Source organism: Phalacrocorax carbo, chromosome 20 (assembly GCF_963921805.1).
Source record: "Phalacrocorax carbo chromosome 20, bPhaCar2.1, whole genome shotgun sequence".
In the NCBI taxonomy this organism is placed as follows: domain Eukaryota; kingdom Metazoa; phylum Chordata; class Aves; order Suliformes; family Phalacrocoracidae; genus Phalacrocorax; species Phalacrocorax carbo.
The window spans coordinates 6325307-6339668 of NC_087532.1; the positions used below are offsets into that span (position 1 = coordinate 6325307).

At 49.3% G+C, this 14362-nt stretch overlaps 1 protein-coding gene across 2 annotated transcripts; it reads left to right on the top strand.

Annotated features, from left to right (window-relative positions):
* The first annotated feature begins 23 nt into the window (after positions 1 to 23).
* Positions 24 to 13979, top strand: DRAXIN (dorsal inhibitory axon guidance protein). 2 transcript variants are annotated; one of them, XM_064470542.1, is made up of 7 exons: positions 627 to 738; positions 7477 to 7958; positions 9282 to 9469; positions 10037 to 10148; positions 10507 to 10596; positions 10838 to 10927; positions 12958 to 13979. In XM_064470542.1, the coding sequence occupies exons 2-7, from the start codon at positions 7499 to 7501 to the stop codon at positions 13068 to 13070; spliced, it is 1053 nt and encodes a 350-aa protein (XP_064326612.1). In that variant the 5' UTR covers positions 627 to 738; positions 7477 to 7498; the 3' UTR covers positions 13071 to 13979. The 2 variants fall into 2 exon arrangements, with proteins under 2 accessions (XP_064326613.1, XP_064326612.1); XM_064470543.1 differs by lacking the exon at positions 7477 to 7958 and having other exon boundaries at positions 24 to 738.
* The last annotated feature ends 383 nt before the right edge of the window (positions 13980 to 14362 follow it).

Genomic DNA, 14362 nt, shown 5'->3' on the forward strand with positions numbered 1-14362 from the left:
GCCCGAGCGCCCCCTGGCGGCGGGAGGAGCGGGTGCGGGGCGCGGGGGGGTGCGCGGTCCCCGCCGCCCGGTCCCAGCCGCCCCCCGGCCCGCACCCCCCGCGCCGCAGCTCCCGCCCTTGCAGCGGGGCCGGGTGCTCGGTGCGGGCAGCGGGGGACGCTGGTCACCCGGCCCGGCTCCCCACCCCGTTACCGTTAGGCGGGGGCGCCCCTGCGGGGAGCCCGCCCCGCCGAGCCGTACCGGTGAGCGGGGGTCCCGCCGTGACCCCACCCTACCCGGGCCGGGCCGCCCTGCCTTTGTCTCCGTCCTTTGTCTGCCCCCGTCCCCGGCCGGGGCAGGGACTGCTCCTGCCACCAGCCCTGCGGGAGCGCGGGGTGTGCGCTCCCGCACACCCCCCCCTCCGCACCGGGCACCCCCGCATCATGACGCCCTACAGCACCCCCCTACAGCACCCTCCGCACCCCCGCGGCCAGCACACCCTGAGCCCCTCCCAGCCCCACCTCCCCCCGCACCATGCGCCCCAGTCCCCCGGGATTCCCGGCGTCCCCAGTTCCTCCCCACATTCCCCCACTGCCTTCCCCCTGTCTCCTCCTCCTCCTTCTCCTCCTCCTCCTCCTCTCGGGTTTGAACACCCCCCTGCCCCCCCGGCAGACCTGCCTCCCCTCCCGCTGCACGCACAGCCGCTGCCCTGCCCTGCCTGCCGGGCTCAGCCCTGCCAGACCGAGGAGCTGCGGACAGGTAGGCAGCGCCGGCGGCACCGCGCTCCCCCTGCCCCCAGCCCGGGGGTGCATGTTCCGCCGAGCCCATTTCCCTTTGCTTTCCCAGAGGTTGGGGGGGCGGGGGGAACGACACTTTCCCACTTTCCGTGCGCCCCGGAGGAGACAAAGGCCGGGGGTGGCGGGGACCCCCCCAGTGCCGCCGCCTCCAGGCTGCCGCCGCCGGGGCGCCCCCGGTGCGCGGTGCCTCGGGTCGCGGCGGCATCGCTCGGTGGTGGGAGCCGAGCTCCGAGCCTGGACAGCGCCCGGTGCCGGTGCGCGGTGCCTTCAGCCAGCCCTATTGTCACCCGTGCCGGGGAGCAGGCTCCTGGCTCCCCCGCTCCCGCCGCGGCTCTGCCCCCCGGCTCGGCCTCAGCGCTGTGTGCAGCGCCGTGCACCTTGCAGGGATGAGCAGCGTGGGCTTTGGGGCTTGTGCCCCACCACCCGGCTGCAAGTCCCCGCTACTTGAGGGGCTACTGCAACTGCAAGCTCCCTCCCGAGATGGCTCTCCCCTCGCGTGGAAGGAAAGTCTCTTCGGACAGAGGCATCGGCCCTCTCGCAGGTAGCTGCTGAGCCCCTCGCGCACCCCAGGGGTACGTCCCGGCTCTGAGCCAGAGCTGCTGCGGGAAAGTGGCCGAGGGGTGAAAGAAGCTTTTCCCACAGAGTCATTGTGTTTGCCGAGCAGTGCGCTGCCACACATGCACACGCCCCGAGCCCCTGAGTACCCGCGGGTTATTCTCTGCTCTTCCTCTGTTGATAAAAGTGAGACCTTGTTTCTGAATTAAATCAATTTGGCATCAGTTAATGGCTTATTACAGCCAGTAATTCATCATGTAGGATTTAAGTGACATTTATCCAATTCACACCTGAAGTCTTCCGTCAACCAGATGTTTTAATGGAAATGGTTTTGTGTTCCCATCTCCTCTCCCTTGCAGAAGGAGGCATTAATCCTACACATTTAGGTTCAAAGTTAGAATGACATGCAAGGAAAAATGTTGAAAGCACAGCCTAACTGCTCTGCCAGTCGGGACACATCCAGTGAAGATTGGGCCAAATCTGCCCCCCTTCCTCCCTGTCACACTGGCGGGTGCTTTCCAGCTGGGTGAGCAATGACCTTTGCTATTGATTGTGTCTCATTTGTCACTAGGCATTGTGCATTAAACTGGAGAGTCTTCTCTGCTGTGGTGACAGCAAGCGACTATATCTTGGATGCTAATCTCGGACTCATTGCTATTTTAATCTCATTATTGGGTAGCGTAGACTCTGTTTGATAGCAGGTTGCCTATGATGGCTGTGTCAGCCACTCGTGAAGTCCCGGGGGAAGCAGAGCAGAGGGTACTGCATATTCATTCACGTGCCCCTCTTCCACTTCAATACAGTGACTTGCTGGGCTGCTCTGTCCCTGGAGGGTGTTGGTGCTGCACCCTCCCTGCTCGCACACTGACACTGAGCAGTGAAGCCCTCTGTGCGGGTCAGGCTTGGCACAGGAGAAAGGATGCCATGGCTGTGGCTGAAGGAGAGAGGCACGTAGTGACTTGAAGGATTTGCAAGGTGTCCAGTGTTCGTCAAAGCCAGGGTGCTGGAGCTTAGCAGTGACTCAGTGATGAGTACAAAACTGCTGGCTTGCTCACAAGCTGGGCTGCAGGAGAGGGTATCTCCTGGGTCGTGCTGTGTGAACAAGCCGCTCCTGTCCTCAGTGGTTAGGCAGGCAGAGCGCAGTCTGTCAGCCAGAGCTACCGGCAAAGGGAGGAGATTGCCTCGGGCCAGTGGGTCAGCAAAAGGGAGTCCCAGTTCCAGCCCTTCAACTAATGTTGAGTGTGTCTATGAATGTGTATTCTGTGATTCTATGTGAATTCTATGATTCTGAGAGTCACATTTCAAGTGGCCGCTGGGTGTGAGTTGCCCCCAGTAAGATGCTTTGTGGAGGCACAGGGGCAACTACAGCTACTAGTCAAACCCCTGCAAACCTGAATCTCTATGTCCTGTCTCTTGTGCCACTGTGCAATTAGTGTATTAGTGAATTTGGCCCTTTCTACAGTGGAGCGCTGTTTAGTGGTGGCTGAAAGTGAGAGAAAACAACACAAGCGAAAGGCAGGTAGATGTTTCAAAGGGTGGTGGCGGGATTCAAGTAACCTAGCCTAAATAGCTAAATAGGGAGGGAAAATCTCTCACACCAAACAGTCATGAGGGACAAGGAAACTGTGGAGTCAGATAAATATGAAAGGCAAGGTACGGAGGAAAGGTGATGGATAAAGGAAACTTAAGGAAGGAGGAGGGTAGCTTTGAAGGGGGACTCAAAAGGGCTGGAGATCTGTGAGCAGGGCACTCTGCTGCTCTGTCGTCCCAAGGTTGTCTGGGCCAGCAGCAAAAAATAAAATATTCTTTACAAAGTGAGTGTGCAAGAAATGTTGGAGAGAAGAACAGTGTTATTACTTTTGCCCCAGGGAGGAAAAGAGAAGGGTGCATATAAGATTACCTGTCTGCTTTTGGGGACTCTAGAAAGCTTGGAGAGATCCCTTTGAAATGGGAAGGTCTCTTGGCAGGTTGTATATGAAGCTTCCCAGCATTTGCCTCCAGAAACAGAAAAACAGATGGAAAGAGACCCAGCAGGGAAGTGAAATCTCATTTATCTGCACAATGCCATCCTCCTGGCTCCAGCCAGCTCTCTGCATGTCAGCTACCATAGAGCCTACCCTGTCCATTCTGCTCCAGGCCTTCCCAAGCCCATCCATCACCCTGTGGCTTCTTATTTACAGGGAGCCTGGCACGCGAAGCTGGGTTTATTGTCTATCATCCCTGCCACACATGCACACGCACACATCACCCATGTAGATGCATATACACTTTGTCTATTGCTGCAGCTTGGGATTGTCTGGAGTCCAGGAATTCTTTACGCACTCCTGCCAAAGTCTGAGCTTATCAGAGCCAAAGAGAAATCTGGCCCAGAGTATGTACTTGGGCCTAGCTTAGTTCAGCCCTTAAGCATACAAACTGCATCACTGTGGTCTGGGATGATAAAGGATCTTGATATTCTCTATTTCTTGGTTCAAGTGTGTTGCTTCTCTTGGCTGTGACATGAAGTCAAAAGTTAAGGCTAGGACTGTCATGTATCATGTTTTAAGGCAGATACATGAATGAACGTAGATGATCTGATGGTCCTGCTTTGTCAAATACAAAACAAATACAGCAGTGGCAGTTTCAGAGCCTAATTCCCCACCAAGGTGACATAACTGTATTTATAGGGGAAAAAACAGGCCTGAGTTTCTGTGTACCTGCTCGGTCCATGGCTGCCTGGCAGGATTGCAAGCAGAGAGCAGAGTAATAGCAATTGTATCAGTGAGTACAGAGAAAGAGACTGCCCACAGGGAAAGTTACTCAAGATGCAAAACAACCCCTGATTTCCCTTACAGGGTTGTGACCATGCACTAGCAACCCAAAATGGATCAGAAATAGTGGCTGAGAGAGAGCACCGCAACTTATTCATCAGCCCTGAGCCTGCACCCTGGGTAGTGCTAAGGCCTTATCTTTGCTTTACACATTTTCTTGTTACTAGGCAAATTTGCTACCTCAAGAGGCAGGTGGTTCGTAATCCTGAGGAGATATATATTTTTATATATATACAAAACTGAAGTGCAAGGCACTGGGTGGAGTAAGGAGGATGTGGGTCTCGTGTTGTGAAGAACTACAGGGGCAGCTTAACTTGGCAAGTTCTTTAGATATTTCCTTTATTACTATATGAACCCTAAGAAAAGGATGAATTCTGGACTTCTGACGTGTATTTGTTTTAGAGCAGTTTAGGAAAATCATCTCCTTACAAAACCAGACTTCTTTCTGCCTGGCCTATGTGTCTGGGCAGAACGTCACCCTTTGCAGAAAAGGTGCATCAGCAGTGTGAGACCATTGCTGTCACCTACATCAACAAGCCCGGGGCTAGCACGGGCTTCTTTTGTGGACTGTGGTTGTAACAGAGGAGAGAGTGGAGTTTGGTGCTCAGATATTGATGAACTTGAGCACTGAGGAGAACCAGGGATGCCATTGTGTCTTCTAGCTGTCTTTTGGAAGTGTGAATTTTACAGCTTCTATAGGGTAAGAAAAATGCAGAATGTAGGAAGAGGTTTCTGACGTTAAAGATAGATCACGACATGCAAATAATTGGTTAAGAGAGAAGGCTGGGACTTCTGTGCCTCTGGCAGAGCAGTGTTGCGTTAAGCCAAGGCACCAAAACTTGTGCATGCACTGTTTTCGTTTGGCGAACGGCTCAGACCTCCCCTGACAACAGTGCAGGGCAGGTATTTATCTGCATTATTGATGCAAGATTGCCATTGACACAGTAACACAGCATGTTAGCCTGCCCTCTCAGCCAGTGCAGGGATGAGGCAACCCACGTGCTCTAGCTGCACTTTCATCCTGTGTCATGCCAACAAGACAGCTGGGCAGCTTAAAAAAATGCCCCCTACACGTTGAAGCAGACCTTCTGTATAACTGCCCTGCAGCATTTAGCTGCTTTCTAGCTCCTGCTGAAAACCAGAATCCACAGCTAATGTGTCTGTCGGGTTCACCATCAAAGAGCCCATGTCTGTGTGAGTGAGATAGGAGACACCTGCCTTGCATTCTCTTTGCACTTGTTCTCTCCTCTTGGCATTTTGCCTACAGATGAAAAGGTAAGATGCTGTTTCCAGCTCTTTGAGTTGTTCTGAATGCCGCCTTGATGCAGCTGGTTTGCTCTGGCTCTTAAAGAGAAAATCCTAGGAAAAAACAAAGACTGTAGATGCAGAGCTTGGGTTTTGCTTGGTTGCTATTTGTTCCATTGAGTTTGAAGCAGGATTTCAAGCACTTTGTTAATAGATTTAGCTGTTGGCCTGGTTTTCCTTTGTTCCAGGTAGCTGCCAATAAAGTACTATTTCAGTGTTATGCCTTTGGCAAATGAACCACCCAGCACCTCCTAATTCAGTACTCAGGTAGCGGTTTGTTGTCCTCTGTGGCCAGTAGAAAGACCTGCTTTTCGGACATTGCATTAAAGAGAAGCCCCTGTGCTGCCTACCTCTTTCCAGGGGAGGTCTGAGCTGAAAATCTGCACCCAGGCTCTAAGCAACAAGAGAGATGAATCTTGGAAAGGCAGAATCTGCTGGTAAATGAGTAAGCAGGCTTTTCAATTAAGAGGATGAAGACATCTCCCTGCAAACTTCCCAGGTGCTCCATGAGGCTGGGGCTACTGTGATGGCAGAGGTTTCACTGACTCAAAACATTTCACACCTGTCTCACAGGTTAAGAGAAAAGAGGAGAGGAAGAACCAAGGCCATTCTTAGGGTGTCTCCTGTCAGCTTCACAAAAAGGCACTGAGATTGGCCTAAAGGGATGTTACCTGCTGCCCTTCACAGGTGACAATGGCTGGTCAGGCAGAAAAACACCTGGAGGAGGGAGTACAAGCCATTGTAATTATGCAGCAAAGTGGTTTGCCTGGTGAACAGACAGATGGAAATCAGGTGCAGCTGGGGGCTGGGGTGCAAGAAAGATGGGGAGGAGGTCGAGTGAAGAGCTGTGGCTGTAACTTTGTGAACAGTATTTCTCAAATGTAAGCATAGGCCTGGTTTTGTGACAGTGTCACCAGGAACTCTGGCTTTAAGAATGCCTTCATCCGACCAGCTTGAGAGGGACAGTCTGAGAAAGCTACCCCAAAGTGAAAAGCTGCACTGGAAATGCTGAAAATCCCTTTCCCCCTTTTGTGGGAAAGGACAGGGGAGAATGACCTAACTGGAGAAGCGTCTGACTTCTGCAATGTCCCAAAGCCATGTCTCATAACACAAACCCAGGGATGAAGGAAGACCCTCAAAAATATTACCGTGAAGCAGAATGAATGAGAATACTGTGCAGCCACTGTGCTGAGGGACCTGGTCTCGGTGTTCTTTGGACTTAAATTACCCTCCCAGTGACAGCCTCACCTGGTGGGGTAAGGTGAAGTGACCTGTGTAGGGTCAAGGAGGGAAAGTGGGACAAGCTAGGGAAAACTCAGTCTGCCTCCCTGCCCTTGCCCCTTGGTCTTTAGACCAACATCCCCTGCTCTGCTGACAGCAGAAAGTTTGTTTCTCTGCTATATTGTGAGGTATTAGCACAAAATTTCCAGTGTTTTTTCTTCCCTTGACCAGTTTCAGCCACCCTGAAGCAGTATGTGTGTGCATGTGCGTGTCTCTCCGTCTTGAGCTGCTCAGAGCTGTTGCTGGTCCTGCAAGGCCACCATCTGCCTCCAGTTCTGTTCATCCTAACGTCTTCATTGCAAGGAAACCAGCAGTGAGGAGAGGCCAGTGCCAGCCAGGCCCAGGATGCCAACCTGGCAGCAAACAGCCCTAGCCAGACAGCTGGTGCTGTGCAGGCGGCTCTGGAGCTGTGGCCTGCAGGAGCCAGCCTCCCCAGCCCCTCAGATGGTAGGCTGTGAATGGGAGGGTAGGGGGGCTAGTCAGGAATCAAAGGGAAGTGTCCTACTGATTGATGGCCCTCATTTGCACATGAAACTGGGACCTCTCAGCCCTGCAGGCCCTGCACGTGTGTCTCAGCTGCTGTAACCAGGGCTGGGACAGGAGGAGGTAACCAAGGAGGGGGAAAAAAAGAATCACTTCCAGCTCTGGACACCATAATTGGTTTCATCCAAGTGTCCTAGGTCTGAATCGTGCTTGCCTTTACAGTTCCTAGAATTTGGTTGCTTTTTTTTTTTTAATTTTAATTGCAGGTGAGGCAAAGCACCCAGGATTATGGCAACTTCTTCCACCTTCTCCTCTCCTTTCCTTTTCCTGTGTGTGCTGGTTCTTTCTGACATCAGTCTTGCAGTCTCCCTGGACCCTGGCACAAAGCTCAAAAATGTCCCAGAGAACAACAACCATCTTCAAAATCAAGAGATGTGGCTGCAGCAGCCCAGAAGTGGGCACCACCACAAGCATGGCTTGGCCAAGAAGGAGAGGGTCCATGCCATGCCTTCTAGAGGGCAGTCAGCAGGGGAAGAGGCCCTCAGAATGGGTAGCGGAGCTCCAGCTGCGGAAGAGCTGGCAGCAGAGGGACAGCCAGCAGCCCTGAAACAGAATAAGGATGTGTTCCTGGGTTTTGAGCTCCCATATCCTGAGAGGGAGAACCAGTCCCCTGGGTCTGAGAGAGGAAAGAAGCAGAACCGAGAACATCGGCGACACAGCCGCAAAGACAGGCTGAAGCACCACAGAGGTATTTGAGCTCCAAGGGAAGCTGAGGCTGTTGGGTCAGTGGAAATGAGTGTCACTTGTGTGAGGGCAAGAAGATGCAGCTGTGGTTGAGCCACATGGGTATGTGGAGGGTGTGGGATGCGTGCTTGCTCTGGGGAGAAATCTGCCAAACAAAAGAGGCACAAGAAAAAAAGGGAACTCCAGAACCAGAGGTTTTTAACTGCTGGCTGCAATTTGGGGAAAAATGACCTGGTTTGCCTTACAGGGGGAGCTCTGAAAGTTTCTAGGACCTGAGGCATTGTTTTGGGGTGGCCTCCTCTTTTTTTGCTTTTTTAGTAAATGGTTCAATATATGAACAAACATGAGCCAAGCCAAGCTCAGTCTCTCCTTTGACTTTGAAAGATTACTAGAACTAGAAATAATACAAAACTTCTACTTAGCTTGAAAATCAATTTCTTCTCGTCAGAGCTTGTATTCTTCTATATTTATGCTGAACCACAAAGAAATATAAATTTTGCATGTGTGAAATTGCACTAATTTAAAACGTTGCTTGTTTTTGACTGGGACTGCTTTCCTTTGCAGGTCAAGTTGTGGGTGTGTGTCTCTGTGGTATGGTGTGCTCAGTGTGGTAAATCTTTAGTTCTGTTAAAGCCAGGCAATTTGTGGCAATCTACACTATTTGACAAGCTGGGTGTCGCTATCCCCAAGTTCCAGCTGTCACTCCTCCCTGCATCAGTAAGAACTCTATTGTCTTCTTAGGGAACTGACTAAACAACTCATGTTAAGCAATATAGAAGAGTATGCAACAAAACTGGTTTGAAGCAATGTTTGCAGACTACAAAACAGGCCTTGTTTCTTTGGTTTAACTTAAGGTCTATTTTTAAATTAATACTTAGGAAAAGCAGGGCCTGGGCTGAGAAGCTATTCTTATTTCAAGTTAGGTAGGTCCTGACTTAAGCTAAATTGAAATAACCCACTACTAAAATCAGATAAGAATGTGTTCACAGGTATTTGCAAGCAGCTTAATCCATCAGTTTTAAAATGTATGCTTGAGACCAGAAGAAATCCTTTGCTTCTTAAGCAAGACATAGACATATCTTCAAGAAGATGTGATTATGTATGACTTAAACGTGTAAAAATCAAGATGCATATACTCTGGACCTGATCTATCACTTTAATTTAATAGCACATGACTCTGTTTTGCGCTGGTCTAAACAGCAGATCAGGGTGGTAGAACACTGCCCAGTGGCTGGATGAAATCTGAATTCATCTGAGTCAAATCTATGGCACATGGAGAGAAAAGGGGTGAGAAAGCTAATGCTATTGTACCTGTTGCCCTCTGCAGGGAAGACTCCTGATAATGGGCCAAGTTCCCTGTATAAGAAGCCTGAAAGCTTTGCAGAACAGTTTCAAAACCTCCAGGCAGAGGAAGCTACAGGTCTGACTCCCACCATGCTTCTCATCACTGCACTGGAACTAGCTGTTTCCACAGAAGAGCCTCCTGTTCTTCCAGCCACATCACCACGGTCACAGGTAAAGAGGAAGCTGGTAACTGCACCGTACCTCTGATGCAGACAGAAATCTCCTGCAGCTAAGGTCCAGTTTTTGGTTGGTTTATTTCTTTTCAGTTAGAGGTAAGTGCTTGCTTAACACCAAAGCCAGCAAAAGCAAAAAAAAAAAAGCAGCTCTCTGTCTTGGAGACATCTAAACTCCTTTTCTTCATAAGCAGTTCCTTTAGTCGCTTCTCTTCCCTGCCCTACCTCTCCCTTAGCTAGCCATCTTCATTCAGCTTGGAAGATCAGAGAGGCAGTATGAGCACATGGCTGGAGAGGCAGCATGTCCTAATGCTCCTTGCTCACCTTTTGTCCACACATAGAAGCAGTGGAAACTTCCCTCTTGGCTTCCGCTGCAACAAGGGAAAGCTCTTTCCTTCTGAAAATGAGATGCCAAGAAACCCCAGTGGACAAGACGGGGTGTGGGGAGGGGACAGAAATCATAAAGCCTTTTTAAGGTCTAAAAGCACCAGGAAAATTTGCAAAAGACTTCAGTGTCACTACAGAGGTGTAATCCATTGTCTCTTTGGTTTCTTGTGATTTGCAGGCCCGCCTCAGGCAAGATGGGGATGTGATGCCCACCCTAGATATGGCACTCTTTGACTGGACAGATTATGAGGATCTCAAACCAGAAATGTGGCCATCTGCTAAAAAGAAAGGTGCTAAACTTCCCTGTCCTCTTTCCCAGAAGTCATTCTGAAAGGCTTGTCCCGTGGTTAGTGTTCACAGATGTGCTGAATCATGTGAGATCACAGTGGTGGGGAAAGAAAGGAAAAGCATAATGCTGATTGTGTTTTGTGCTCAGTTTCAGAATGTTTCTCATTTGGATGCATAGTTTGAGGGCAGAGGAAAAAATGACAGACGGAGGGTTGAGAAATAGGGAGGAGATTAGACCATGAAGGTTTACAGTTCAAACTCTTGAAGTTTGAGGCTGTTTTTACCCTGGAACAATATAGGCTCCAAAATAAAAACACTAGCATGAAATTTTCTATCAGCATCTTTTTTTTTTTTCCATAGAGAAACGCCGCAGTAAGAGCCCCAACAGCGGAAATGAAACAGTGACAGCTGAAGGAGAGCCATGTGATCACCACCTTGACTGCCTCCCAGGTCAGGATCAGCTCGGTAGAGTCTTCAGATATAAGATTATTTGAAATCTAGCCCAGGTTCTAAGACAAGTATCCTGATTTTTAATACTGATGGAAAGTGGCATGCAGAGGGGAGGGCAGAGGCTCTCTAGGTGTGTTGTGGGAACCGATGATATCTGTACCATGCAGCTGTCATGGGTGTCAATAGCCCCACAAGGGAAGAGGATAAATAAGCTGTGCTGACCCTTGTTCCTGTGTTGCAGGCTCTTGTTGCGACTTGCGTGAGCACCTCTGCAAACCACACAATCGAGGCCTTAACAACAAATGTTATGATGACTGTATGTGCACTGAAGGTGAGTTCAGCTCTTTGCTCTCCCCCTTCCAGCTGGCTTCATAGTTGGCTGCGTTGACTCGGAATAGTGGTTTGCATGTGAAAACAGGAGCCATACTCTGCTGCTCTTAGCCTTTCCCTGCAACTGACTCAGTGTGACCATTGAGTTGTCTAGGATATCTTGTTCTCCATCTTGAAAACAAAAATCCTGATATCTACAAACCTAACAGAAGCAGCCACAATATATTAACACTTCAATGGTGCTTTCAAGTATCACAAGTTATAAAAACAGACTACTGTCCTTGTTTTACATGACCATATGCCTAATATGACTTTCCTGAGTTAATTTCAACCGAAACTGTTGCAATTTAGTACGTGCGGAAAGGACATAGACCTTTGTTTCTTAAAACTATTTCTGAAGAATCCACAGCAGCCCTTAATGGACAGTTGTGTTATGAAGATGTTGAAAGGCACTCTTCTAGTCTGAACATGTTCAAGATCAGCTCCAGGCACTGCATCTTGTCTGCCAGAACAAAACTCTGGTGGCCAAATTTTGTGACCTGTGTTGGGTACCTAGAGACCTGAACCAGGTCATTCACCCAATTAAACAGACTGCTTTCTGGAGTTGCAATGTTACGTGATAGTCTTCACCTTGGGTGTGTCGTGTAACACTTGAAGTTCCTCCTCAAAGTTGATATTCTGATAGATTAGCCTAGAAAAGTGTTTCTGCAAGCCTAATGAGGGCTGCTCCCCACCCCCCCACCCCCTGGCCCTGCTTTATACTTAAGCTAGTTATAAACTGATGCCAAATGTTCATCCTCTGTAGCATTAAAAAGATCCCCAGAGATGTAGGGTTCAGATAAGATAGACAAGATGCCTAGATAAGAGCAGAGCTCTGATCTTGTGTGCTCTCCTGGGAGACCAGACTGCCCTGGGGGGATTGGTAATGAGAGGCAAAACCCCAGCTTCAAGGTAGCTGGTCTCAACATAGCCCAGGGACATGCACTCCAAAAGGCTGCTCAGTGACCTTTGGCATCGGCTGGATCTCCCGTGTATAAGTACTCAAGGACAGTTTATGGGCTGTCTCATCATAAAAGCTATAAATCCTCAGCCTCCCCCACTCTGGGGATGCTGGCACTGTTGCTATCTGCTGCCTGCTCTGGAAGTAAAAAGAGTTGCAGTTTCTAGGATGATCAAATCAGCTTCTGCCAAACCCAATGACCAGATCCTGGGCTACTGAGAATCAGGGCTTTCATGAGAATTATTTAAACATAGGCTGTACTCTGTCTGGCCCAACTAGCTATGCCTTCTGGTGTAACAAAGTCAGACAATAGACACCAAAAGATAAAACTATCAGTGCCAGAAACTGATGAGTTACCTTCACCAGAGGTTCCCATTGCCTTCCACTGCCATGGGTGAATAGGTACTGATGTTTTTTACACATAAAATGCCTTCTTTCCCTTTAGTATTCATCAACACTTTATCAGATAGCTTCCTTCAGACCCTGCACTTCCAGCATCCAAAACAGAGAAACTGAAGATCAGCAGTGAGCTTTGGATCAGACCTCCCAGTAATATACTTCAAAGTCTCTTCCTTCCTATCCTGAAGCTTCAGGGAAATAAATAGCAAGGGGAGCTCCCTAGCCATTGCTGCTGTACATTAAGTCTATAGTAATTTCCCAATGGAGAGATCACTTAGACAGTAATGGGAAGTAATAGGGGGAAACCAAGCAGGGCTTCCATAAAATCACTGGAAACCATCTGGATAATTCATCGGTATTTCAAGAAGCCAGTGAAACCTTCTGCCTGAGCCAGTGAATCCCAAACCAGAACAGTGAGCCAAACAGAATAGCGGGACCCAGAAAGCAACATGCCTTGCCCATGTGAGGCATTTCTCTGCCACCTCATTTGACACAGCTCAGGTCTCCCAGCTCTGGGACTGTCCCACTGCAGCAGGTGCTGTCAGGAACTGAGGCCGAGAACTAATTGTTTGGCATTATTGTTGTAGTGAGCCCTGGTCCCTCCTGCTCACTTATGTGTGTCTTTTCCATAGGGCTACGTTGTTATGCCAAATTCCACCGGAACCGAAGAGTGACCCGGAGGAAAGGGCGCTGTGTGGAGCCCGAATCAGCCAACGGAGAGCAGGGATCATTCATTAATGTTTAGGAGGGAGGGACTCCTGCCTGGATGGTCATGAGGTGGTGTCAAACTATTTATACCTAGCAATGGGAATTAGAGGAAAAAGACAAGAAAATGGCTGAAGCTGCAGGCTCTGAACATGCCAGGTTCCAACCAAACTGAAGCTCGTGTTAATTACAAATAGGGTGGCCTCAGCCTTTTCCATACCAGGGCTGCATTCACCCTCCCTTCCCCCGGCACATTCCTGCCATCAGGATGAGGCCCCTCTGCCAGGTAGTAAGAGATGATCATGACTACCGTTCTGATGGTCCTGGCAGGAAAAGGCTCTGTAGTTTCTTCTCCTCTCAACAGAGGCAAGATATGAAAGTTCCTTCAAGTCAAAGGGGATTTGAGCTTAAACTTTACCCCTTAACTATTGCTTGAGAAGAAAGGTAGATCCTCCTTAAGGACCAGAGGTTCCTAGGAGACAGGAAGCTTGTAGCCTCTAGGTGGAATCAAACATGGGAAATGGATCAGCAGGAAGCTGGCTGCTCAGGTGAGAGGGGACCCTCTGACAGACCTCTTGCTCTCTCCCTTGTTCACTGCTACAGACAGATATTCCCTAGCTGTTACACACTACCGCTTCCTACCTGTCTTCTTTGGGACCATCCAGTCCCACTCCTTCCTTCCTTTCTTGCTTCCAGAGAACTACCTGGTTTCTGCAAGGATGTGGCAAGACATCCCAGCCTGCAGCTCTCACTCATGTAGTTATCCTGCCAAGTCTGTTATTTTTAATGCTTATTTTTAGGAGCTTTCTGGGGAAGTGATAGTTTTCCTAGTGAGCCAAAAATAAAATTTTTGGTAACAGGAGATAGGGACAGGCTGTTCCGTTGTAGTAAATCCTGTGACATGTTGCATGTGTGTTTCCATGATATGTAAATAAAGATACGATAGATATCCTTTGTGCAATTCTTCTGTTTCTTTGACAGCACCTAAGGATGTGTCAAGAGCCAGAGAGGCCTATATGGTAGCACTGATGATTTCAGGTAATCACACAGAGCAATTGTGCCACTTGATAGAAAAATTTCTCTACCCAAATTGGGGATCCAAGCTTCCCTGTATCCTCACTCAAATTACAGCTAATAGTCAGTTTCTGCCTGGCGTAGCCATCCAGATATTTAAAACTTCTTTATATTACTACTTAGTTACTGGCATCAGTGATACATCGGAGGAACACAGGCTACCTGTGTTAAACAAGAGTAGTGTTAGTTGGTAAATATGTTCTTTTCTACTGCTAACACCCCAGTACCCTGGCCTCTGGTGGGAGAGAGAGCTCTGAA